The following is a 26,660-nucleotide window of genomic DNA, read 5'->3' on the forward strand; positions in this document are numbered from 1 at the left end:
TCTTACGGGCACACTCTCCAAGGCTCCGCTGAAAAAGGGGAAAAAAAGGCTTATTTCTCTAACTCAGTGGTTCTCAACCTTCCTAATGCCACAACCCTTTAATACAGTTCCTCATGTTGTGGTGACCCCCAATTTCATTGTTACAAATTGAACATAACTAAAGCATAGTGATTAATCACAAAACAATATGTAATTATATATGTGTTTTCCGATGGTCTTAGGCGACCCCTGTGAAAGGGTTGTTCGACCCCTAAAGGGGACGCGACCCACAGGTTGAGAACCGCTGCTCTAACTAGAGGCATTGAGGACCCCACAGCCTGGAGGGCATTCCTGGGGCAGTGAGCACTGCCCAGCCTCGGGCAGGTGCCAGGGGAGTCTGCACTCATTCCAATCGCCATGGAATCCTGACCACAGGATGCAGACCCCTCACTTGACCGCTGAAGAGACCAGAGTTGGAGCTCCTCTTCCTGGCTCCTCAGTGGCAGAGCCCAGACGAGGCCCGGGTGGGCCTCAGAGTCTGTCCAGGGCTGTCCCGTCTTGTCCTTGCCGCCGGTCCCAGCGCCATCACCTGCTAACAGCCCGGACGGATGGAGCTGCTTGGAGGAAACAGGCGTTCATCAGCGTCCGGCTTCATAACTACAAACGGCAAGAAAACAATTGTTTTTTTGCAAAGCATGCAAATACCTAAATACTGCGATTTCTTTATTCCGGACTTTTATGGAAATTGAAAAAGAGGCAGGAAGAGGTGGCACACCCGTTCATGTCATAAACATGCAATGATGCCAGCCCAGCACGCACTGCCCCTGTAGGAGTGTCCCCTGGGCCACTAAGTCCCAGTGACGGAAATCCCTGAAAGCGAGAGCAGGGTTTGCAGGGGAAACGCTTCTGGGATGTAGCTGTAGGAAGAGCCCACAGGAAGCCATTCCTCACCTGGTGGGCGTGCCTCAGTGGCTGAGCGTTGACCTAAGAACCAGGAGGTCACAGTACCATTCTGGTCAGGGCACATGCCCAGGCTGCGGGCTCCATCCCCGGTGAGGGGCGTGCAGGAGGCAGCTGATTCTCTCTCATCACTGATGTTTCTCTCTCTCTCTCTCTCCCTCTCCCTTTCTCTGTGAAATCAATAAAAATATGTTTTTTTTTAAAGATGCCATTCCTCATCTGGGCTGGGCGCTGCAGAAGGGGCTTTGCGGGAGGGTGAGCAGTCCGTCGTCCCTCCTGGGGACAGGTCCAGCGGTGGGACCCTGGCTGCAGGGGGCGCCCCTTCCCAACTCTCCGGCGGGTGTGGGCGCGCGCGGGGCGCTCCCGGGACCCACGGTCCCGCCCGCTTCCGGCCTCACCTGCGCGGCCCCAGGTCTCCGCCCGCGGTCCGCGCCCACAAAGGCGGCGGCGCCGGGCCGGCCGCGCGCCCCAAGATGGAGACGCCAAGGACTCGGGCCGCCGATCGGCCCGTCCCGCGGCTCACCTGCCGCGCCCCGGTCTTCCCGGGGGCGGGCTGACGCGCCCCGGACCTCCGAGGGCCTCGCGGGCAGACGGGCGGGGCCTCGGGCCGCAGACCCGGGCCGTCCCCCGCCCCGAGCGCGCGCCCCCGCTCTACGCGCGCCCCCGCTCCTCGGCCCGCCGATCGGCGCGAGCCCCCCGCGCCCGCCGCGCCCCGCCCCGCCGGCCCGCCCCCTCCGGGCCCGCCCTCCGCCGCCCGGCTCCCTCCCGGCTCCCTCCCGGCTCGGCCGGCACTTTCCTCTCAAGTTGCAGCGCAAGTTCGCTGGTGGCCGGCGGCGGGGCGGGCGCCCGCAGCCTCGTCGCCTCGGCCAGCCGGGCCCCCCGGGGTGCATGGGCGCGGGCCCGGGGTCTCAGGAGCCTGGCCGTCTGCGCGCCCCGCGCCATGGAGGGCGCCGAGCCCCGCGCGCGGCCCGAGCGCCTGGCCGAGGCCGAGGGGCGCACGGCCGACGGCGGGCGCCTGGTGGAGGTGCAGCTGAACGGCGGCGCCCCGTGGGGCTTCACCCTGAAGGGCGGCCGCGAGCACGGCGAGCCGCTGGTCATCACCAAGGTAGGGCGCGCGCGGGACCCGCGCGGTGACAGCGCGCCGGCGGGCGGGGGGCTTGGAGGGGGTGGGGGCACCCGAGGGAGCGGAGCGATCGCGCCCCGGGCTCCAGGGCGCGCGTCGGGCCGGGTCACCCGTGGGGAGGTGGACTCCGGGCCACGTCTAGGTGTGCAGTCCGGGCGCCAGCCCCGCCGCTCCGTGGCGGCTTCCAGCCCTGCTGGCTCCCGGCCCCCGCGCAGAGTTTAAATGGCTTCTGTTCCGGGTCCCCTCCCCTCCCCCTCCGGGAAGGAGCCGGACGGGGTCCCTGGCCCCTCCCGGTCTGGCCCGCAGCGGCCTGCACCTGTGGGGCTGCCCAGAGGCCGGGGAGAGCCGCTCCCACGTGCCCAGGGGTGGACGGAGCCGCCCCACCCGCGTGCGCCTCGGTGGACGCTCGGTTCTGCGCCCCTCGGACCCGCGCCCCGATCACTGGGAAACCCAGCCCAGCAGCTGCCGCGGGCGCAGCTTCTCGATTCCCATCAGCCCATCAATATTTACTGACTTTCAGCTTCCAGTTCCACGGCGCTCTGGAGACCTGCCGAAGCTACGGGAACTTTTCAGCGCCTTTATAGACGTGGAGTTTCGGCTCCAATAACGATTCCTAGTGTGTCTGATCCGGAATGTGTTTCACCTGTAAGAGATGGGGAGAGGGGGCTGTTTTAAAACTGAATTCTCTTGTGTCAAATACAAACCCACCTTGAAATGGACCAGCCGAACCCGTAAAAACACGCAAACAACCACCAAATCTTCCTGTTTTCTTCTGGCTCCAAGTGTGGGGTTGGCGCGTTCATTTGGGAAGGGTTGGGCAGGGCATTCCTAGGGACAAAGTTCCATTTCCAATGTGAAATGCTTGGCTGCTGGGAGCCAGTGAAGGTGACCTGCCTTCTCTGGGCTTTCCTGCTTGTCCGGTGCAGGGAGAAGCCTGGTGAAGGCTAAGCCGCCCTCGGCCATGAATTTGGGAAGTGGCTTTGTGGTTCAGATAGCCAAGGAGCCATCAAACTTCTCTGTTCCATGCTTTGGCTCCGGTTTATCTTTGCAGAACTGCAGACTTGAGGGGAGGCTTGGTGAGAGTGCGCTGACTTGGTGTTGAACTGTGTGCTCTTTGGAAAGATGGTGGGCAGGCATTGTGACCTGGCCCAGCAAGGGCACTTTTCCCGCATGTTTGAGTATGAAAGCATATTTTGCCTGTATCTATTTTAAAAAATATATCCTTGTGTATCAACTTTTTTTTTAACTAATTTTTTTTAGAGAGAGAGCAAGGGGGAGAGAGAAACATTGATCGGTTGTCTCCCATATGCACCCAGACTTGGGATTGAACTCACAACCTAGCTATGTGCCCTGACCAGGAATTGAACCCACAACCTTTTGGTGTATGAGAGGGTGCCCCAACCCACTGAGCAACCCAGTCAGGGCTTGCCTGTCCCTTTTAAATAAAGGTTTTACAAGACATTTCTGATGGTAAAATTAAAGATACTGGGTAAATGTCTCAGACCTTTAGTATCTCATGTATTCTTTTAAAGAAAAGATACACGATTCAACTTTCATGGAGGGGCAAACCTAGGTTTACCGTTGTTTGTATGGAAGAGAATACAGTAATTAAATAACAATACAAGAATAAACTGGCTGAGTACTCACAACTGTAAACCCACGTTTGCCCCACCCTGTGTCTTCATAGCAGGTGGAACAAGTTGAAAAACATTTAAGCTGAAGTCTTGCTTTTTGGCCTTAAACCGAGGGAGAAAGCTGGAAGTCACTTTACAATTTATTTGTCTTGCTAGAAGCTGATTAAGGGGACCCCAGAGCATCTCCTCCTTTCTACAGGTACCCCAAGTTCTCCCCCCTTCTTTTTGCTTAATATTTTTTGTTTTTCAATTACAGTTGACGTATAATATTATAGTAGTTCCCGGTACACAACCCAGTGATTCGACATTTATATAAGTTACGAAGTGATCACCCATATGGCAATAGGTACCCCAGTGGCCTCCTGTTCTCTGTGTCTAAGAGGACCCCAAAGTTCTAGAAACCCCAGTGTAATGGCCTCCTGTTCTCCGTGTCTAAGAGGCGCCATTCCGCAAACCGAAGGCGGGGGCAGTAGCACCGGCAGACACCGGGGCCTTCTCGGGGCTGGGATGCCCTGGCCCCTGAGTTGGCCTATTGGTTGCTAAGGTTTTTGAGGGAACATTTTTGTGGCCGGGCTAGAAGCAGTGTGCGCTCAGCCTTTCTGCACTGTGCTTAAGGATTTTACAGACTCAAATGCTTGTGATTCTTATCTGAGATACTCATGCGTCCCTCCCTTTAACTGCTGCTTCAAGGAGATTTGTGGTTTCTTTGCTCTGGAGGGAGAGCATTCAGAGCAGCTTGGGCTTGTGTTCTAAATGTTCATGCACACGTGTAAGTGCGCACATGCATGCTCACACATGCACACACGGAACGGTATTGACGGTATTTCCATAACTGTCTTTTTTCCTGGGTTAGTTGTCAGGGATGCTGGCTTACAATTCAGCAGCTGGCAGTTATGGTAACTACCACGTTGTTAGGAAAGGATGAAGGAGAGCGGGTGCAGCTCTAACCACTTAGAGAGGATGGAGATAGACTCTGTGATGAGCATTGGGGACACTTGTTTCACACCAGAATTTGGATAAACCTGAGCTTGGACTCTTTCTTTCCCTATTGCTACCGAAAAATCTTCAGGTCTCATAGTAATTCTTCTAATCGACTTTGTGCACTTAAAAAACTTCGTGATTAGCCCTGGGTGGGTGGCTTAGTTGGTTGGTCATTCCGTACATGAGAAAGGTTGCGGGTTTGATCCCTGGTCAGTTGGATATGGGAGGCAACTGATCGATGTTTCTCTCTCTTCTTTCTCTCAAATCAATAAACATAGCCTGGCTAGTGTGGCTCAATGGTTGAGCATTGCCCCATGAACCAAGAGGTCACGGGTTTTATTTCTAGTAGGGCACATGTCTGGGTTGTGTGCTTGATCCCCACTAGGGGGCGGGCAGGAGACAGCCGATCCATGATTCTCTCTCATCATTGATGTTTCTATCTCTCCCTCTGCCTTCCTCTCTGAAATCAATAAAATACATATATAATATATATAAATATATATAAAAAATATATAAAAGGCTGATATGCAAAGTGACCCCTTGGGAGTTCGATCGCTCGCTATGATGTGCGCTGACCACCAGGGGGTGGTGCGGAACGAGGAAGGCTCTGGCCGGCAGCCTGCAGCCGGGGAAAGCCTCGATTGGCCCTGATTGCTGGCCAGGCCTAGGGACCCTACCCGTGCATGAATTTCATGCACCAGGCCTCTAGTAAATAAATAAATAAACATATCCTTGGGTGTGGATTTAAAAAACAACAACTTTGTGACTAAATATATATTTGGGCCCTGGGGTCTTAGACAGTGCCTTGCCGATCTGACAGAATCTGGCTGGGAGGAGCCGGACCCAGTGCAAGGACTGTTGTGACAATGAGGTCTTCTTAGAAAGCCTCACAGAGTGTGCATCTTAGAACTGGGAGGGGCGCCACACCAGGCTGCCTCAGGCCTTGACCTTCAGATGGAGGCCTTGGGTAGCCCACTGGATAGATGTGCGCTGGGGGTCACCAACATGGCGAGTCTTGAGAAGGACCTTGAGGACCAGCTCTGGGCTCCGAATGTCCCTGCTTTCCCTGCAGCCGGGGCCACCGCTGCAGTGCCATAGTGAACGACTCATATCCATCTGACGAGTTTTTTTGTTTTTTTAAAATATATTTTATTGATTTTATACAGAGAGGAAGGGAGAGGGAAAGAGAGTTAGAAACATCGATGAGAGAGAAACATCGATGAGAGAGAAACATCGACCAGCTGCCTCCTGCACACTCCCTACTGGGGATGTGCCTGCAACCAAGGTACATGCCCTTGACCGGAATCGAACCTGGGACCCTAGAGTCCGCAGGCTGATGCTCTATCCACTGAGCCAAACTGGTTAGGGCCATCTGACGAGTTTTTATAGTAAACCTGCTGCTATGCTATCCTGGGCCGGGATGTTCTCTCTGGGGGGCTGACCTGGGCATTGTAGGATGTTTAGCAGCATCCCGGGCCTCTACCCACTGACACCCCCTCTCCAGGGTTGACAACCAGAAGACCCCCTCCAGACTGCGGGACGTCCCCTGGGTGCCCTTTCCCTCGATAGGTACCCAGGTGGCACCTTTGCTTTGAGAGGATTTTCGTGTCTAAAGCAAATGCCTCTTTTGAAGACAGGGGCTGTGGGGCCTTCCGCTGGGAGGCCCCTGGTGAGGCCAGTCATTGCCTGCTGGGCTGTTTTCTTCCCGGCTGGCCCTGATAAAAGGCTTTATTTACATAGCAAAACTCAAACAAATACTTGCTGGGTCCGCAGTTTTGTAGCTGGAGAAAGGAAATCGGAGGAGCCTGCACGGCCAGTGCTGCCTTTTACAGGCCGTCAGGGGCTGCTGGTACGCTCGGGCTCTGGGTGAGTTTGAATGAAGGGGATCCGACTTCCCTTCCCGGGAGTGGCATCCGTGGAATGTGAAGTGCCTGTGTGAAGTGCCCCCAGACCCCCACTGCAGGTGGCCGCGCCGACTGGAGCAGTGGCATTTACCAGGGCTGCCAAACAGCCCGCTGCTCCCAGCAACGTCAGAGTCCTGGGAAAACGCAGGCGTTGACTTTTTGTGTGTCCAGGGCCTGTGAGGGGATCCCGGGCACCAGGTCCCTGCACAGGTCCCGCTGGCCTTGCCGTTGCTTTCCCCATCAATCCAGGAAGCCTACTCGTGGTCGGCAAACTGCGGCTCGCGAGCCACATGCGGCTTTTTGGCCCCTTGAGTGTGGCTATTCCTAAGCCTTAGGAGTCCCCTAATTAAGTTAATAACATTGTACCTACCTATATAGTTCAAGTTTAAAAAATGTGGCTCTCAAAAGAAATTTCCATCGCTGTACTGTTGATATTTGGCTCTGTTGACTAATGAGTTTGCCGACCACTGGCCTAGACCTTCAGTGGCTCAGTGGTTGAGCGTCAGCCTATGAATGGGAGGTGGCAGGGCACATGCCTGGGTTGCGGGCTCGATCCCCAGTGTGGGGCGCGCAGGAGGCAGCCGATCGATGATTCTCTCTCATCATGGCTGTTTCTGCCTCTCTCTCCCTCTCCCTTCCTCTCTGAAGTCAATACAAAAATATATAAAACAAAACAAAACACTGTCAGTGGGAGTGGGGAATGGGGGAAGCTCATTTCTAAAATGTCAGAATTCTGAGAAAGCACCGAGTGCCCGGCTGGGTGTCGGCAGGCTGCGGCCTCGGGAATGTTTGTTAAGAGAAGGAATGAAGCCAGGCCCTCCTTTGGGCCTGTCTTGAGGCTCCCCCCCCCCCCCAAGAATGCCAGAGCCTCGGCCAGCAGCCCCACAGGAGACGGACGGGCCTGGCCTGCTCCCAGGGTTGCGCCCATGTCAGGTTGCCTTCGGGGAGCAGAGCCACCCTGGGCGGTGGGAGGGCTGTGGGCCGTCCCGTCCAGTGTCCTGACTCACTCTCTCTGGGGGTTCTGCCCATTAGCATTTCCCCGGATGTGAGAGAGCCCAGCCATGCTTTCTGGTTTGGGGGTGTGTGTCCCACAGCGGGTGGCACATGTCCTATGTAAATCAAGGGCTCAAGGCCAAAACTGGTCTCTCGGAGGCACTGACACCTCGCCTGGCCTCGAGGTTGGACAAGGGGCTCCTTCTATGGACCATGCTGTCCTCGTCACTGGGGACCTGGGGACCCTGGGCATGACAGCTTGTCCTGATGGGCTTCTCTTTGCCCCCAAGAACCAAGTCCTTTGTCAGTGCTGAGAGCAGGTTTGAGAATTAGGGGTGGGACTCTGTAGGGGCTCTGGGACTGACGGGGTCGGCCTTTCTGGGGTTCCCTCTGAGGGCTTGTGCCCGGGGCCTTGAGGTTCCCCAGGTGGAGGAATCTTTCTCTTAGAAATTGATTTAGCTTCCCCAGCCGGCATGGCTCAGTGGTTGAGCGGCAACCTAGGAACCAGGAGGTCACAGTTCGATTCCCGGTCGGGGCACAGGCCCGGGTGGCGGGCTCGATTCCCAGTGTGGGGCGTGCAGGAGGCAGCCGATCCATGATTCTCTCTCATGGATGTTTCTATCTCTCTCCCTCTCCCTTCCTCTCTCTAAAAAAAAGAAAAAAACCCCCACAAATTAATTTAGCTTGACTCCCACCTATAAACCCAGAGGCTCGCAGGGTGTGAAAGCTACGGACGGAAGCTGTGTGTCACTTCCCTACCCCATGGATGGGCCCTTCCTGGTCCAGTCTGAGTGATCCTCAGCACGCCCTGGCAGTCTTGGGGGGCGGGGGGCGGGGGAAGGAAAGCAGTTTGCCCAGAGCTGAGTGCAGGAGCGATGAGAGGCTGGCGTTCCTGAACTCACCTTTCTCTCCCAGGGCCGGCAAAACGGCTCCTTGCTGGGAAGGGGCCCGTCTTCCTACTCGGACGTGCGGGCCGCCCTCCTGCCAAGGTTGTTCTGTGCCAGCGGAGAATAAACCTGGGTTTGTGGGTTTCTCCCGGGCTCTGGGAGCGCCTCTTGTACCCTGGGCGCACTGTACATATTTGACGGGATCATTTGAGGATGTCAAGGCCGAACACACAAGTTTGATTCAGGTCTTTCTTCTTTTACTTTCCAACGCTGTAGCCAGGCGGGGAGTGGGGGGTTGGGGGGCAGGGAGGGGGAGCGCTGGGAAGAGGAATTTGCAAGGCACCTCGGGGAGCTGACAACTCTCACCCGCTTGAAGGATTTGGAAAGAGCTCAGGGCTGCATGTTGCTCCCTTGGGCCTTTTCAAAACGTGGCCGTTGCCCAGCGCAGGGTCTGTTCTGTTACCCGCTGGGCCAGGCATGTGCGCTGTCCTGGGTAGGGCGAGCCTGGTCTGTTCAGCAGTTTGCATGTTAAGGCTTCTCTTTCGGGGAGAGCGGGGAGACATACCTTAGGAGAAGGACACTCGAATACCATTAAAGAATAATTGGCTCTGCCGGTGTGGCTCAGTCGTTGAGCATCGACCTATGAACCAGGACAGTGGTCAGCAAACTCATTAGTCAACAGAGCCAAATAGCAACAGTACAACGATGGAAATTTCTTTTGAGAGCCTAATTTTTTAAACTTAAACTGTATAGGTAGGTACATTGTGATTAACTTAATTAGGGGACTCCTAAGGCTTAGGAAGAGCCATACTCAAGGGGCCAAAGAGCCGCATGTGGCTTGAGAGCCGCAGTTTGCCGACCACGGAACCAGGATGCTCAACGGTTAGATTCCGGTCAGGGCACATGCCCAGGTTGTGGGCTCGATCCCCAGTGTGGGGCGTGCAGGAGGCAGCCGATCCATGATTCTCTCTCATCATTGATGTTCTTATTTCCCTCTCTCTCACCCTCTCCCTCTCCCTTCCTGTTTCTGAAATCAATAAAAACATTTAAAAAAATGACTATAAATGTAAAAAAAAAATTGCACTAACCTTTTATTTTCCGTTCAAAGAGATCAGGTTGCTCTGGAAAGTCGGGATGTTTTGCATTGCAAAGCAGAAGGATCACTTTGTACCTGGGCTGTGTTTAATTTAATTAATTTATTTTTAAAAGATATTTTTATTGATTTCAGAGAGGAAGGGAGAGGGAGAGAGAGAAACATCAATGATGAGAGCGAGTCATGGATTGGCTGCCTCCTGCACACCCCCTAGTGGGGGTCGAGCCTGAAACCAGGGCCTGTGCCCTGACCTGGAATGGAACCGTGACCTCCTGGTTCACAGGTCGATGCTCAACCACTGAGCCACGCCAGCCGGGCGCTGGGCTGTGTTTTAAATCTCTGGGGTTTTTAGTTGTGGGGGGTGTCAGCTGCCTCTGTCCGTGGGGGTGGGCGGGAAAGGGCTGCAGACTGTCTCTCTTTTGGGGCAAAGGGGACTAAGACTTTCAGCTCAAAGGCAGTTGTGAAGGTGAGGAGAACCCAGGCGGGTGGAGTCTGAGAGCTTTAAAGGAACCCTTTTACTCACCCATAGAAGGAAAGGGACAAAATGTTAGTGTGTCCTTTTGAGCTTTGTTTTTGTTTTCATCCGAGTGGTTCTGGCACAGTTTAAATAATCAGATCGCTCCTCAGGCTGTGGTCACACCGGCCCTCTCCCAGGTCATTTCCTCCTCCCCAGAGACAACTGGAAACTTTTATAGCTGCGTGCTGCCCGCATTGCTTACATTCTGCGCTGCTACTTGTGTTCGTTCTTCTGAGAGGCGACTAGTGACTTCACGTCTCCTTCCCACCGACTCCCCGGGCACGTTTCTTGGGCCCCCACACTCCCACTGGTCTTACCTCCTAATTTTGGTCAGAAGAGGGCTTTTCAGCCTTAGCACTATTGACATTTTGGACCAGATAATTCTTTGTCGTTTGGGGCTGTGCACTGCGGGCCGGTTAGCAGTGTCTCTGTTCTCCACCCACGAGATGCCATTAGCAACCCTCATCCTAGTCGTGACCGTCATGAATGTCTCCAGACGTGGCCAGATGTCCCTTGGGGAGAAAAATCACCCTTTTTGAGGACCACTGAACTAATATTTAGTGTTTATTTTGTTTGCCAGGATCTTTCAGTGCTGAGCCTGGTGGTATGAACTATAATAATCCCCCCGCCCACACACAGACACAGGTTTTCATAATCACTAAGGTTAATGATAGTTTGGTTTCTCTGCTTAATTTTTATGTACTTATCACTGATTCATCCTCCAAAGCTTCCCTAAGTATGAAAAATCTTTTAATACTTTGAAACACCTGGGGGGGCGGGTGTTGCAAATGCCATTGTTTGACCTCAGCAGAGAGAGTTATTCGGTGCAGAAGCCTCAGTTGAAGCTGTCCGCGGGCGCTCGGCAGGGGTCTGCTCTGCGTGTCCGGATCCGTGTCTGGATCCGTGTCCGGATCCCAGGGGAGGGGACACACCTTTCTGTGTGTGACCTTTGAACTGGTTCTGACATTTTCTGTCTTATTTTTCATGCCTTTGTATTTGTGTTCTTCTTGGGGGAATTTTGTGCAACTTTGTCTTCCAGTTTTTCCACCGAGTTTTAAATTTGTGCTCTCAGTGTTTTACAAATGGCCAACTTTTTGTTCTCGAATGTTCCTTGTTGATACCACACTGATCTTGTTTCATGGGCCTTCTCTCTATCATTGAGGCTATTTAGCTGTTTTTGTGGGGGTTTTTTTTAGCCTTTCGGCATAGATTCAGTTTCTGAGCTCTGCTGCTTTCTGTCTGTTTGGCTTCTCTCCTCCCTGCTAGGGCGAGGCGCTCCCAGGTACAGGTAGGTGGGAGCGTGTGACTGCGGGGGCCGTTTGGAGGCTGTGCGGGGAGGCCTGGCCGGGCTGCTTCCTGGGGCTCTGGGAAGGCCGTAGCTTCCAGTGTTTCTTTGGGGCTGGTCACGTGCTGGTCAGGTAGGACTTTCTTGCTCTCCTGAAAGTCAGTTCCTGGTGGAGGCAGATCTGAGAGGTGATCGGGGCTCCCAGGGCCTCTGCCGGCTCCGAGGGGCCCGGCTCTGCTCAGTGAGGCGAACATGGGCACCTCCGCCCTCCGCTGGCCACCCAGGCTCCGTGTGGAGGGAAGGTGCCCACTGGTGACCAGTGGCAGCGCGAGGAGACGGCTGCAGCCACCACCTTGCCCTTAACCTTTCTAATCCTTCAGGCCGTCGAACTGTGATTTTCAACCTTTTTTACCTGATGACACACATGAGCTAATTACCCAAATTCTGTGGTACACCAAAAAGTGTGATCTGAAAAAAAATAGGTATAATTTTGATTGATTTACAAAAAATGAGTGATAATAGTATGCAGCTACCCTTTTTGCTCCAAAGTGACTTTTAAAAAAAAATCAGGTGCCTATACTTGTAGGTAAGGATTTCTGGTACCAAGAATGAACCAATCAAACATAAACTTATGCGGTGTGACCAATAAGATGCACCTCAGACCACTCACATGGCCACTATTGTGTTGGCTGTTGTCATTTTATTTAACAATAAGGGAAAAGAGGTGAGTGCCTCTGACTAAATAGATATTGCATATTTTAAAAATCCCTGAACTAGAATCATCCCCGTTTTTGTATATTGTCATGGGAATTAAATGAGGTAATAGGTGAAGCTAGCTCTAGCGAATTAAATCTCTCCTTTCCCTCTCCTATTTAACCCTGCTTCATTAAGATTTTGGAAAGCTGTAAAAAGTAATGTTAGTGTGTTGAACCACTGACTTTCTCTGGAAAGACTTGAGGCTGGATTTTGTATGGCAACATTTCAAGGGGTCTCCTAGAGGTTCTGTCACTGATTTTGACCATTTAGACTTGAAAGAAAGCATTTAATTAAAATACACATCTAATCCAGCACCAGTACAGTCACTGTGCTAGGTACAGCCCAGTGGAGCAATTCTTCCCTCCTTTCCACCCCCAGTTATTTTTAATAATGTCTCTTCTTTTTAATCATATTAATGACCGGTAGCTCTTTCAGATCCATTCAGATCAGGGCAGAAGAACAGAATTTTATTTATTTATTCAGAAGAATGGAATTTTAGAAAAGTGATTTGGGAAGAGACAGTAGTAAGCAAGGTGAAGGTTAAATATTTCAAGGCTTCCAGGCATGGAGTCGGACCCACAGGCATCGAGGAGGGGCTGTTAGCATCTCCTCTTCCTTCTATACACACTGTTGGACTATATTTCCCAGCTTCCCTTGCAGCTAGGCATGGCCATGTGACAATTCTACCCAATCACATGAAGTTGGAAGTGGAGTTTGCCTGTTATAGCCGCTCTGCTGTCCACTACTGCCGGTCTGGAGTGAGCATGGCTGGTCGCTGCTTGACACACGTTTACCCTTCCAGTAGCACCATGACGTGAGCGAGAAACAAGCCTCTGTTGTGTTTGGGCCATTACACGTTCCTTGGGTTACTTTTTATAAGAGTTAGGCTATTCTAACAAATGAAATCAGAGTGAAATCCAAGCTTTCCCGTTAACAAATGGGAAATTTGTCAGCTTTAAGAGACTGTGTGGAACAGCCTGTGTGGCTCAGTGGTTGAACCAGGAGGTCACGGTTCGATTCCCAATCAGGGCACATGCCTGGGTTGTGGGCTTGATCCCCAGTAGGGGGTGTGCAGGAGGCAGCCGATCCATGATTCTCTCTCATCATTGATGTTTCTATCTCCCTCTCCCTCTCCCTTCCTCTCTCTCTAAAATCAATAAAATATATATATATATATTTTTTAAAAAGGAGAATAGTATTCCAGTGGCCTCGGGAGGAAAGTGGAATTGGTGTGGGAGCTGAGGGCGGGGAGGACAGGGCTGCTCATGAAAGTCTGGGGAGGTGTTGGGGGTGGGGCCAGGGGCCGGGAGCCCGGGACTGGTTGCTCGCTGACTCTCAGAGCCCAGGTGAAGGAAGTTGTTTGCCTGCGGCTTGAAAATGCTGAAGCTGATGAAACTCTGCTCCTGCCTGTGTTAATTGTGCACGTGTTTGCAAATTTGTAAGCACCGCGATACTTATCTGTGCTAATTGCACATGGGCTTGTAAAGTCGCAAGCACAGTGATACTGTTTTCTCTTGTTGTAGAAGCGTTAAAACCATCTTGGAAAAAAGAGAAAATAAAGGAAGAGGTTGACCAGTACATGTAATAATCTTATTTCTGGTAATAACCCTCCCCTGCCGCGCACCCCCCAAGTCTTTGCTTTGTACCATATACATCTGATTATTCATTGCCTCTGGGCAGTGCTCTTATCGACAATCTTGGGAATCAGGTGATAACTTCAAGGAAGCTTAGCTGTGTGGACGCCACTTGGAATTTTAAAAACGCCATGTTTTGTACTGTGGAATGTACTGAGCTTTATTATTTAGATTTCTCTAGACAGGCCTATGAAAAACAGCCCTGGCTTCTGGAAAACGGAGTGCTTTGTATCGGTCAAGTATGTCAGTGTTTAAACAATCGTGTGCTTTCTTTGGGTCACGCAGCTTGCCTTTCATTTCCCTTCGCCGTGAGCTACCCTGAGTCGGGAATGAAAGTTTGGGAAGGAAACATCTGGGCTTGTCGAGATAGGCCTGCGCGGCTTGAATCGATTGGCCTGGTGTGTCTCTAACCGTAAAGATCTGACACAGCTCACGTCCCCAGGGTTTACAAGCTGGAGCCGGAGGAGGGCGCGGGGAGCAGGATTTCCGGGTCCTTCCCATGTTCAGTGAGGGGTGTTTTGGGGAAAAGTAATTGGAATCTGGTAGCACTCTGCGGAGTTGTGAGATTTTACCCACCGAGGTGAACTTGACATTGTCCTCCGCTGACTACTGAAGGGGCTTGTGCCCTGAGATGGGAACTGGTTTGCTTCCCAGAGTTTAGCCCTGAGATGACCCATCTGAAAAGATGTCTCCTTCTCTTGAAAGCATCTTCTTTCACACGCCTGCCCTCCCCTGGCTCTTGCCTTTGTGTCCGTCCGTCCACTGCAGCGTTCGTTTTCCGAAAGTCCTTCCCTCATCTCTCATCTCTCCTCTATGTGGTCCCTTTCCTTCCCTAGGAAGATCAGGTGCATGTAGACAACTTTTTTGGGGGGGGTTTGTTTTATTTTTAATTTTTTAAAATCTATTTTTATTGATTTCAGAGAGGGAGGGAGAGAGAGAAACATCAATGATGAGAAAGAATCATAGATCAGCTGCCTCCTGCACGCCCCACACTTTAAATAGCACTGGGAATCCAGCCTTCAATCCAGGCATGTGCCCTGACCGGGAATCAAACCATAACCTCCAGGTTCATAGGTTGACGCTCAGCCACTGAGCCCCACCGGCCGGGCTGTAGACAAATGTTGAATCTCTGTGTGCAGTCCTGACCCAGGGCTTGGCCCGAAAACTCAGAGTGATCAGACGGTGATCATTCATTGATCTTCCCTCACCTCCCTTACTTCTCCTGCATTGCCGTCCTGCCCGCAGCTTTGTCCCCAAACCTGGGACTCCTCCCTACGTCTCTCCCTCCTAACCTTCCTCAGCCTGCAGATCCCCAGCTTCTTTGAAGCCCGAGGGTCTTGTGTTGCGGCTTCTTCTCAGCCCGGTGATGTCGCTGCCTGCATTGTTGCTCGCCGGGACAGTCGCAGTGTCGCTAACTTGCGCACGGCCTCCTGGCTCTCCGTGGGTCCGATGCCTGTAGGCGTCCAGCAAGGCAGGGGCCAGGGCGCTCCTCCAGTTCCCACACAATGGCTGGAACTCAGTAACCGTGACCTCAGCGACGGGGCATGTGACACTTTAGCTGGGTATAAGCAGCAACTTTCAACCGCTGTGCCGCTAGAATGTTTAAGACACGCAGCACCTGTTTAGTCAGGGGCACTGGCCTCTTCCCCTTAGATCAGCGGTTCTCAACCTGTGGGTTGCGACCCCTTTGGGGGTCAAACGACCCTTTTACAGGGGCCGCCTAAGACCATCGGAAAACACATATATAATTACATATTGTTTACAGTAGCAAAATTACAGTTATGAAGTAGCAACGAAAATAATTTTATGGTTGGGGGTCACCACAACATGAGGAACTGTATTAAAGGGTCGCGGCAATAGGAAGGTTGAGAACCACTGCCTTAGATTGTCAGATAAAAACATGACAACAGCCAATACAACAATCGGGTCGGAATGAATCAGAATTATACCTATTTTTGCCCAGCCAGAGTGGGCAATCGGACAGACCCTCGAGGGAGGACATCATTGTCCCTTCCTTCTGATGCCTTGTGGCCCTCCATTGATTTTAGAGAAAGAGGAAGGGAGAGGGAGAGGGAGAGGGAGAGAGAAACATCAATGATAGAATCATTGATCGGCTGCCTCCTGCACGCCCCCCACTGGGGCTCGAGCCTTCAACCCCGGCATATGCCCTGACCGGGAATCGAACCTTTTAGTGCACGGACGATGCTCAACTGAGCCACACCGCCAGGCTCCTTTTATTTTATTTTTTTTAAAAAATAGCACGCACCCTGCTATTCATGGGGGAGATAGTTATGGTGTCATAATTATGATGTCAGTAGGTGAAGAAGTGACGAGGTAGCCGAAAGGTTACTAGCAGGCAGTTATGGAGAGTGTCTCTGCGTGCAAGTGTGCTCACTGCTTTAATGGATTACAGACCAGGCATAGAAATGGCCTGTGTGCTTCATAGAGAAGAAGGTAATTTCAAGCACAGTCTGATTGGGAGACAGGGTGAATGTTAAACAGTTTTGGGGACCCACTTACAATAGCAGCATTGAAGGCCAGACTTGGCCTTGTAATTTAGCCCCAAGCTGTAGCCCAATATAAATGTGTTAATCACCACGAAACTGTAACTCATGCAATGAGTCAGCTGCCTAATTTTGCACAGATTACCAACCATTCCGGGTACGTGCCTACTGCCCAATTAACTGCACTCGAGAATAAAAACCTGTTGTGTAATCGAATAAATCTTCTCCACGTTCTCAAAACTTTCTTGTTATTCTTTATCGCCACCAGGTTGTAGCTGAATTGTCTTCATAAGTAGTAACATTTTATTTTTGTCGCCATGCCTTTAATTCGTGTAAAATTGTATGGCATGCCATGGAAACGCCATCAGGTAGGAGTTACTTTTCTCAGAAAGAGAGAGGACTGTACAAAGCCATTTTTGTTTCTGTTTTGTTTTGGTTCTGGTAGCAATCCTGAAACCATGCTTAAGATTTAAATGGAGAAGCAATAGCCCTGGCCGGTTTGGCTCAGTGGATAGAGTGTTGCGCGCTGATTGAAGGGTTGTGGGTTCGATTCTGGTCAAGGGCACGTACCTCGGTTACAGGCTCGATCCCAGGCCCCAGTCAGGGTGCATGCGGGAGGAGGCAACCAGTTGATGTGTCTCTCTCACATTGATGTTTCTTTCTATCTCTCCCCCTCCCTTCTACTCTCTCTTAAAAAAAAAAAAGGTCAATGGGAAAAAATCAAATGAAAAATATCCTTGGGTGAGGATTAACAAATAAAATAAAATAATAAAAGAAAATAATTGGAGAAGCAACATTTAGGTTTAGGTGAAGGAGGTTAGTACATTCTGGGTTTTCCCTAAATTCTCTCTAGTTCAACTGTTTAAACATGAAAGGATCATTGACTCTTAGTGAGAAAAGAGAAGATAGAAGTTGGGGTACATAAACCTAGAGGTGCCTTTGCACCAAAGCAATTGTGCGAGCTTTCCTGGTTCAGGGCCGGCCCAGGGCGGGCAGGCTCAGGAGCTCTGGGAGTGGGGATGCCAGCGAGGGCCCCCGCCCCTCTGTGCTGCTCAGGTCCCTTTGAACTGTGCAGTGTCTGAGCTGCGCCCGGCCACGCAACGTGGCTGTTTTCTCCCATTAGGGCCCCATTACGGTTCCGAACCTGGGGGGTGTAGGAGCAGACGGTTCCGGTCCTGGGAGGGTAGGACACGCTGCAATGCGAACACTCCAGGATGTCCCCCACAGGGCCCGGCGCCCTGAGCGCTGCTGGGAGCGCCAGCTTCTCAGGCTGGGAGGAGGCCAGGTCTCTGCTTTGGAGCAAGGCGTGGAGCAGTTTTCCTTCCATGAATGGACTCGTCGTTTTCAAATGTCTCAGAGGCAGGGCAGGGCAGGGCAGGTTAGGTTTCTCCTGGAAGGAAGTTCACTCTCCCTACAGTGGAAGCTTTGGAAAAACACCCCCTACGTAGCAAACTTCAGAGGTTATGGGATAATAATATATACTTGGAGTAGCTTAAAGGGCTCCATCTAGAAAATTAAAGTTTCTAAAAATTCTCTTCGCAGCTCAATATTAAAGAAAAAAGAGATTTCTCTTGGTAAAAAATGGGAGAAATCACGAGGAATGTATTTCAAGCCCGCTTCATGCCCTGTGGCTTCCCCCCAGTAGGACTGTTTCATTGTCTAATTAGTCCTTCCTACTGTTCCTACAATTCCCCAGCTATGCATGCCATCATCTTTCCCACAATCCCTGTGTCTCCCACAATTCCACTTCTCCCCCATGACTCTGCACCGTTCCCATAATTCCTTGTCTCCCACAGTTCCATTTCACTCCCATGATCCCCTTTCTTTCTATAATACCTGGTTGGTCCCATAATTCCACTATCATTCCCTTGATCTCTTGTACTTCCCAGAATTCTATTTCTCTCCTATGATACCCTGTCCTTCCCACAATTCCCTTTTTCCTATAAACTTTTGGTGTTCCCACAATCCCTCTTTCTTTCCCATGAATCCTTGTCATTCCTACAATTCCATTTCTCTCCCATAATTCCCTGTCCTTCTCACCCTGCCTCTATGTGTCCATCACCCCTAAGGTTAACCTGAATTCCATTTTAATTCCATGATGGCTTCCTTCTCACAATTCCTTGTTCTTCCCATAATCTCTTGTCATTCCCAAAACTTTTTCTCTCTTATGATCCCCTGTACTTACACAATTCTTTCTTTTCATAGTCCCACGGTTCCCTTATACATGGGATTTGGGGAAAGACAGAATTCTATGAAAAGGTGTCATTGTAAAGAGGAATCACAAGGCAGCATGGGAAAGAAAGTTGAGTTGTGGGAAAGATGGTTTCGTATGTGAAAAAAGGGACTTGTGTGAAAGAAAAGAGCTCATGGGAGAGAGGGGCATTGGGAATGACAAGGGGTTATGGGAGAGAGATTAATTGGGGGAATGACAAGGCATCATGATAGAGAAGGGAATTGTGGGAGAAAAGGCATTGTGGGTACAATAGGTTATGGAAGAGAAAGGGGAATTGTGGGAGAAGCAAAGCACGTGTGTAAAGACAGGGATCATGGTAGCTGTGGGATATTGTGGGAGGAATGGTGTCCTGTGGGGATGACAGGTAATAGTGGAAAGACAAGGGGTTATAGGAGAGAGGAGAATTGTGGTCACAAGGGGAATTGTGGGAGAGAATGGAGACAGACTGCTCTTGGAACAAAATGAAAGAAACCACGTAGAGCCGAAACCGGTTTGGCTCAGTGGATAGAGCATCGGCCTGCGGACTGAAAGGTCCCAGGTTCGATTCCGGTCAAGGGCATGTACCTGGGTTGCGGGCACATCCCCAGTGGGAGATGTGCAGGAGGCAGCTGATCGATGTTTCTCTCTCATCGATGTTTCTAACTCTCTATCTCTCTCCCTTCCTCTCTGTAAAAAATCAATAAAATATATTTGAAAAAAAAGAAAAGAAAAAAGAAACCACGTGGAATGTAGTTAAGCCCATTTCATTCACTGGGGTGATCGGCCTTATGACTCTCCCTAGGAGAGACGCGTTCCATTGTGTCCTTGCTTCATGAAACTAACATTTGTACAGACAATCCCATGACTGCATGAAGTTTGAATTTTCGCTTCGGGTCCTTAGAAAATGGTGAGAATCTCTCCGTGTTCTGTTCCCATGAACTCAGCTGGGAATGAGAAATAAACGAGCTGGCGTAAAGCTGCATTCTTCGTCACTTCTCCTTTCCTGTTCACGTGCGCACCGATGACAGTGGGCCGGCTCGCTGCTCGGGGACCTGGGTGCCAGGACAGCCTGCACCGCCCTGGCCAAGTGCGTCCGTGACATGTGTCATTAGCACCACGTGCTCAGGCCGTGCTCCTGGCCCCGTCAGCAGGGAGATGAGTATCGATCTGTGACTTCTCGTTGCTCATCTGCCCTGGCTGCCCGTGCCAGTCACCCCGAGACTGGGAGACGGAGCGGGTCCCGCAGGCTGCAGTTCCAGCAGAACCCCTGTGTACTCAAGCTCTCTGGGTGGTCCCACCTTGACCCTGGGCCTCCTGCAGCTGCGCTCGCCCCTTCAGGTTGAGTTTCCCCCACTTGCAACTCTGGGGCTTGGCAGGGTGGGCTATGCGTCCCCGCCTCATTGCCCTGCGCCTGGCATGGTTTCCGTGCTCAATGCATGGGAGGCCACGTGGGTTCCTTTTGGGTGGGAGCAGGGTCTGGCTTTGCCTGCGCTCTGGTGGCCATGGGTCACAGGAAGGGGAGCAGGATGCCTGTGTGCTGAGGCTGGAGCCGGGGGAGAGGGGTGTGTGTTATTTTTTAAAGGTATTTTTATTGATTGAGAGAGAGAAGAAGGGTGAGGACGAGAGAGATAGCAACATCAATGATGAGAGTGTGTCATGGATTGGCTGCCTCCTGCACGCCCCCTACTGGGGATCAAGCCCACAACCCGGGCCTGTGCCCTGACTGGGAATCAAACCGTGACCTCCTGGTTCATAGGTCGATGCTCAACCACTGAGCCACACTGACTGGGCAGGAGCTGGAGAGGGGGTTTTAAATGAGAAAGAGAGTGGGGTGCTGAGCTGTTTGATGGGGTACTGGCTACCAGCTGTGGCCTGCAGGCGCCGGGCTAGATGCTCTACAGCAGGGAGGGGCTTTCTGAGCGGGTCTCTGAAGCAGCACAGCCTCCTGAGAGCTGTCAGAAAAGGGGGCCGCAGGCCCGGGATCCTGATTGTGGGCCCAAGTTTGGTGACCTCCGCTCTCTATGCTTTATCCGTTTACTCCTCCTGCCTGTCGGTGGAAGCGCTTTTTTCACATGCTCAGCTGGGGGAGTCATGATTTAATGCTCCGGCTGTGGGACACTGAGGCTGGGGCTGTGTTAGTCTGAGTTGTGAGCTGGTGGACGGGCAGGGCTGTGAGCTGAGGTCGGCTCAGTCCATGGCTCTGGAGGTGGGGCTGCTCATTTGATGAGCCCCTGAGCCCTAAGGTCACCTTGGCTACATCTGTGTCCAGAGTCCACAGGACGAAGTAAATGAGGCGCGTGAGTGTGTGGCCCGCACTTGTGCGTGGGGGGCTGGCTTTCTCTTTCTACTTCACGCACAGCTGTAGTGCTTGGGTTTTTTAAAAAACCAAATTCTGTGTGTGTGTGTGTCTGCATGTATACATGTGTTTGCACACGTGGCGAAGCAATGGCTATTTCCATTTGGACAGGCAAACAAAAAACCACAGCAAGGTGTGGCATGAAGGCCACAGAATTATGAGGTAGGGAGCCGGACATTGACCTTGGACCGTCACTGAAAATCTCTGAGCAGTTCCCCTGCCTCTAAACTTGGGAAAATAACCCTTTATGGGCTGGTCTGAATAGTGGTCCAGAAGGTTGGAGAATTGTCACAGCAATGCACGCGTGTTGTAGAATTGTCACAGCAATGCACACGTGTTGTAGAATTGTCACAGCAATGCACACGTGTTGTAGGAATGTCACAGCAATGCACGCATGTTGTAGAATTGCCACAGCAATACACACGTTGTAGGAATGTCACAGCAATGCACGCGTGTTGTAGGAATGTCACAGCAATGCACGTGTGTTGTAGAATTGTCACAGCAACACACACATTGTAGGAATGTCACAGCAACGCACACGTGTTGTAGAAATGTCACAGCAATGCACACGTGTTGTAGGAATGTCACAGCAGTGCACACGTGTTGTAGAATTGTCACAGCAATGCACGCATGTTGTAGAATTGCCACAGCAATACACACGTTGTAGGAATGTCACAGCAATGCACGCGTGTTGTAGGAATGTCACAGCAATGCACGTGTGTTGTAGAATTGTCACAGCAACACACACATTGTAGGAATGTCACAGCAATGCACGTGTGTTGTAGAATTGTCACAGCAACACACACATTGTAGGAATGTCACAACAATGCACGTGTGTTGTAGAATTGTCACAGCAACACACACATTGTAGGAATGTCACAGCAATGCACACGTGTTGTAGGAATGTCACAGCAATGCACACGTGTTGTAGAATTGTCACAGCAATGCACACACATTGTAGGAATGTCACAGCAATGCACGCGTGTTGTAGAAATGTCACAGCAATGCACACGTGTTGTAGGAATGTCACAGCAATGCACACATGTTGTAGGAATGTCACAGCAATGTACACGTGTTGCTGGGGGGGTATTTCCAGCAAACCTTGTCAGCCTCCCTGCGCTCCGGTTGTCCTGGCAGTACATGTGACTGGTTGGTTCTGGCAGGAGCTGACGTCCTGGTCGGTGGTGGCAGCGACCAGAGCTGCCCAGTCACCGCCTGGGAGAGGTGATAGCAGGGCCCCCATCTGTCCAGACAGCAGGCAGCTGGCTTTGCTTCCCTTTTAGTCCTCAGGGTGACAAGAGCACGTTGAGGGTTCTAGGGCCAAAGATGGGAAGCCAGTCCTGGTACAAGACGTTTTCCTTAAAATTGATTTGAGAGAGAGAGAGACTTCGATTTCCTGTTCCCCTTACTCATGCACTCGCTGGTTGATTCTTGTATGTGCCCTGACTGGGGATCGAACCCGCTACCTTGGCGTATGGGGACGACACTCAACCCACTGAGTACGCAGCCGGGGCCCACGTGTGTTTTCTCCACGAGCAAAGCAGACAGAGAGCCTCAGCGTGGAGAAGTTACCGGCGGCCGATGACTCACAGGGGAGAGATTCTCTGGGGTTAGCGCCGAGGTCCTAGGATAGAAAGTGACTCAGGTCGGAAGGAGCGCACACCTGTTCGTTGCGCCAACGTTCCCTGCAGACACTTCCGACAACGTCCCCGTGGGTGGCTCCCAGGTGCGCGGCTGCTCGTGTTTTCTGGGTGAGAAAAGCAAGGCCTCCACCTCACGCAGCGATTGGAGTGTTGGGTTCAGTTGGGAGACACTCCGGCCCAGCGTTCCGGAGGCTTTTGGTTCATGGTTTCAGAAAGTGGTCAGATGGCCCTGGCTGGTGTGGCTCAGTGGATAGAGCATCGGCCTGGGGACTAAAGGGTCCCGGGTTCGATACCTCTCAAGGGCACATGCCCGGGTTGTGGGCTCGATCCCCAGTGGGGGGCGTGCAGGAGGCAGCCGATCCATGATTCTCTCTCATCATTGATATTTTTATCTCTCTTCCCTTCCCTTCCTCTCTAAAATCAACAAAAACCTAGTTTTTTAAAAAAGAAAGTGCTCAGGTGGCTTCACGCCCCAGGGGCAGGCCCAGTGCCCTGTGGGTTTGCACCTGGAGGCCGCAGGGCAGCCACTTGTCTGCATTTCGTCCAGGAAGGGACACGCCCTGCGGGTGGGGCTGCGGTGCCCTCACAGCCTTGGAGAAGCCGACCAGGCGGGTAGGCAATGGGCCCCGCTTAGGCGGTGGGCATTCCTGGCTGCCTGGCAAGCTAGCGGGAGCCCAATGCAGGACAGAGGTGCGGCTGGGGCCCGAGTCACCACTCTGCCGCTGGTTGGACAGTCAAGGGTGCATAGCGCCCTGGGGTGGCCCCCTGCGCTCCCAGCAGCTCTGTCCCTGCCACCTGGCTGCTGATCCACCAGGTGTTCCCTGGCGAGGTCGAAGGGTCAAATACCTGATGTCTCTGTTTGTGTCTGGGCTGCAGTAGAAACCCACCTCCTACTGGGTCAGAGGGAGGGCGAGGACTTACCTGTTGGGTTCCCTGAGCAGAAGGGGGCCAGATGGGAGGGTTTTCATGTGACCTTGCACTTGGAAGGAGAAGAGATGGGAGGAGGGAGCGCCAGCCCCTCCTCCTGGGATTGTTTCCTGCTACTTACAAACACGAGGTCTCTGGCAAAGGGAGGCAGCAGGCGACCCCTCACTCTGTTTACTAGGAGACAACAGGCCTGAGCGAAGCTGCCGCCTCCTGGGCAGCCGCCCCAGCACTCACATCCGCAGGTGCAGCCCCACGTGGCCCTCACTGGCCCCAGGCTGGGGGCACGCAAGTCTGCCCGCCCTCTCTCCACCCTCTCTCCGGGGGCCAGTGGGCCACAGCCTCTCCGCGCCAAGCCTGAGCGTTCTGTGCGCTCTCCGAGCTTCTGAAATCCCCTCCTGGGCCAGGCTGGAGAATGAATGGGTCCGGGCTTGGGCGCTGTCTGATTGGCGAGCGGTTTCTGCTGCCGCCTCTCCTGTGTCTACATCCCCAGCCTCCCCTCCGGCCCCCCATGCGACACCTGGCACCCGAGGCACTCAGTTCTGAAGACACTGAGCCGGGAATGGCCCCAGCCAGGAGACCTGCAAGCTCATCACCGTGTCTGGCTGGCGGAACAGAGGACCCAGAGCCAGAGCTATTTCAGTTGCAAGAAAGCAAAGCTGAAACCCACACCCTCGTGGAGAAAGGAATGCAGGGACCCGCCCGGCTGGGGAGTCTCCAGATGCGCCTCTCCTCCCCCACCCCACTCAGATGATGCTCCTTGCTGGCTTCACTTCTTAGAGCAGCGGTTCTCAACCTGTGGGTCGCGACCCCTTTGGGGGTCGAACGACCCTTTCACAGGGGTGGCCTAAGACCATCGGAAAACACATCTATAATTTACATATTGTTTTTGTGATGAATCACTATGCTTTCATTATGTTCCATTTGTAACCATGAAAATACATCCTGCATATCAGATATTTACATGACGATTCATCACAGTTGCAAAATGACAGTGATGAAGTAGCCATGAAAATAATTTTATGGTTGGGGGTCCCCACAACATGAGGAGCTGTATGAAAGGGTTGCGGCATTAGGAGGTTGAGAACCACTTTCAGAGGAAGGGAGGGGGAGAGAGAGAGAAACATCCATGATGAGAGAGAACCATGGGTCGGCTGCCCCCTGCACGCCCCCCACTGCGGATCGAGCCCGCAACCCGGACCTGTGCCCTCACCGGGAATCGCACCGTGACCTCCTGGTTCATAGGTGGACACTGAGCCACGCCAGCTGGGCTGAAATTTTGACTTTTTAAAAAATAAATAAAATGATATTTAGTCTCTCCCTGCCCATTTGCCCTCCTCCTGCCTGGACTGCAGCTCCTCTCCTGCCCCCATTGGTCCTGCACGATGTCCCTGGAAATATTGTCACCTAAACAAAAAGGACACCGTCCCCCCTGTTCGCAGACCCGTTCCTCTGCCTCCTCGCCGTTTGCCCTCTCACTCCCCGAGCTCATCTTTGTCTCTATCTGCACGTGCAGCCCGGGACTCCTCCTCATGGGGCCCCTGCCTGGTGCCTGCCCGCCAGCCCTCCTGGCCCTCAGCGGGTGGCGGACGCGGATATTGGTCCAGGCTGTAGCCCCTGCGGCGCCCCGCTGCCTGGAAAGGGTCTGTTCCTGCCTGTGGCTGAAGAGTCCAGGAGACGCTGGGAATGCCTGTGTTAGGGGGTGTCGGGGACGAGGGCAGGGGAGAGGTCCAGTTTGGGGGAAGGTTGCAGGAAGGGCCCTAGCCGGTGTGGCTCAGTGGATAGAGCATCGGCCTGTAGACCGAAGGGTCCGGGGTTCAATTCCGGTCAAGGGCAGGTGCCTCGGTTGCAGGCTCCTCCCCAGCCTGGGCCCTGGTCAGGGCGCATGCAGGAGGCAACCAGTCGATATGTCTCTCTCACATCGATGTTTCTCTCTGTCTCCCCAGCCCTTCCACTCTCCCTAAAAATCAATGGGAAATAGCGTTGGGTGAGGATTAACAAAGAAAAAAAAGGTTGCAGGAAGGGGCTGGATTGAGAGGCTCCTTAGGGACAGCAGGGCGGGCCGGGGAGGAGGTGCGGGCGGATGGCGAGGACCAGGGGATGCAGACCGAGAGGCACTGAGGAAGAGGGAGGCAGACAGGAGGACCAGCAGTCAGCCATCGGGGTGACGGCCCAGCGGAACCTCTCCTCTGTTCCGGCCGGACCTTCCTACCCTGACTCCCTGTGACTCACCCTGCGCGTTCCAGGTGACGTGGGCGGTGTCCCCCAAACTGGAGAATCATCCTTCAGGGATAAAGGGGAGCCTGGGGCAGCGTGTGAGTGCCGTGGGGGCTTCGGAGGTGAATGGAAGCGGCCCCACACGCAGACACACATGCTGTCCCTGGGCCGGGGTCCTGTGGGCCCGGGGTCCCATGGACCTGGGTGTCCCTTCGGAACCCCGAGAAGCTAGGGAGGAAGGCAATGTTTGCGAGGGTGCCGTCTGGCCTGTTTCTAACTCGGAGCTCACGGAGGGGGGGGGGAGGAGGGGGGGCTCCCCATGGATTTGTGCTGAAGCTTCACCAGCTCCCGCAGCAAGAAGAAGCTGGAGGCTGCATTGGCAGGCCCGCTGCCAGCTTGTGCTAACCTGCCAGTCAAGGTCATCCCTGTTAAGGTCATCCCTGTCAAGGTCATCCCTGTCCGTCCTCTGTGGTTTGGGTGCCCAGAGTCTTCCTTCATCGCCAGGCAAAGGTCCCACAGAAACCGCGCACTGGTTTGGGGAAAACATAATACCCGTATTTACTGTAAATAGGGAGACCTAATATTTTCATTTGCAAACTGAGAGTCAGGAGATTTGACTCGAGACGCCATTCCCCTTTTTCTCTTGACAGGTGACCTCAGGTAAAAGGCATAGCTGAGGCTTGTGGTTGCCTGGAGGACCGGGAGTCCATGGGGAGAAGGGGCAGGGTGTATGTGCACAGAGGGTGTGGATGTGGCAGGTTATTCTGGGAATAAGTCAGCCTGTCTGCCCCCTCCCCTCCCTCCCTCCTCCTCCTCCTCCTCCTCCTCCTCCTCCTCCTCCTCCTCCTCCTCCTTCTCTCCTCCCTCCCCTCCTCCTCTTCCTCCTCCTTCTCCTTCTCTCCTCCCTCCCCCCTCCTCCTCCTTCTCTCCCTCCCCTCCTCCTCCTTCTCTCCTCCCTCCCCTCTTCTTCCTCCTCCTCCTCCTTCTCTCCTCCTCCTCCTCCTCCTCCTCCTCCTCCTCCTCCTCCTCCTCCCCCTCCCCCTGGCCCCAGTTCCTTA

The 26,660-nt window shown here is 53.0% G+C and overlaps 1 protein-coding gene across 1 annotated transcript in view; it reads left to right on the plus strand.

The window, feature by feature from the left end:
- Positions 1 to 1,879: 1,879 nt before the first annotated feature.
- The window catches only part of SHROOM2 (shroom family member 2), a gene marked incomplete at its 5' end in the record, with an annotated part of 94,188 nt that continues 69,407 nt past the window's right edge, over positions 1,880 to 26,660 (plus strand). The window contains one exon of the mRNA XM_081080914.1: positions 1,880 to 2,044. Within this exon, the coding sequence (XP_080937040.1) occupies positions 1,880 to 2,044 (165 nt within the window). The remainder of the gene's footprint in view (positions 2,045 to 26,660) is intronic.

This window comes from Myotis nattereri, assembly GCF_964212035.1.
Source record: "Myotis nattereri genome assembly, chromosome: X".
In the NCBI taxonomy this organism is placed as follows: domain Eukaryota; kingdom Metazoa; phylum Chordata; class Mammalia; order Chiroptera; family Vespertilionidae; genus Myotis; species Myotis nattereri.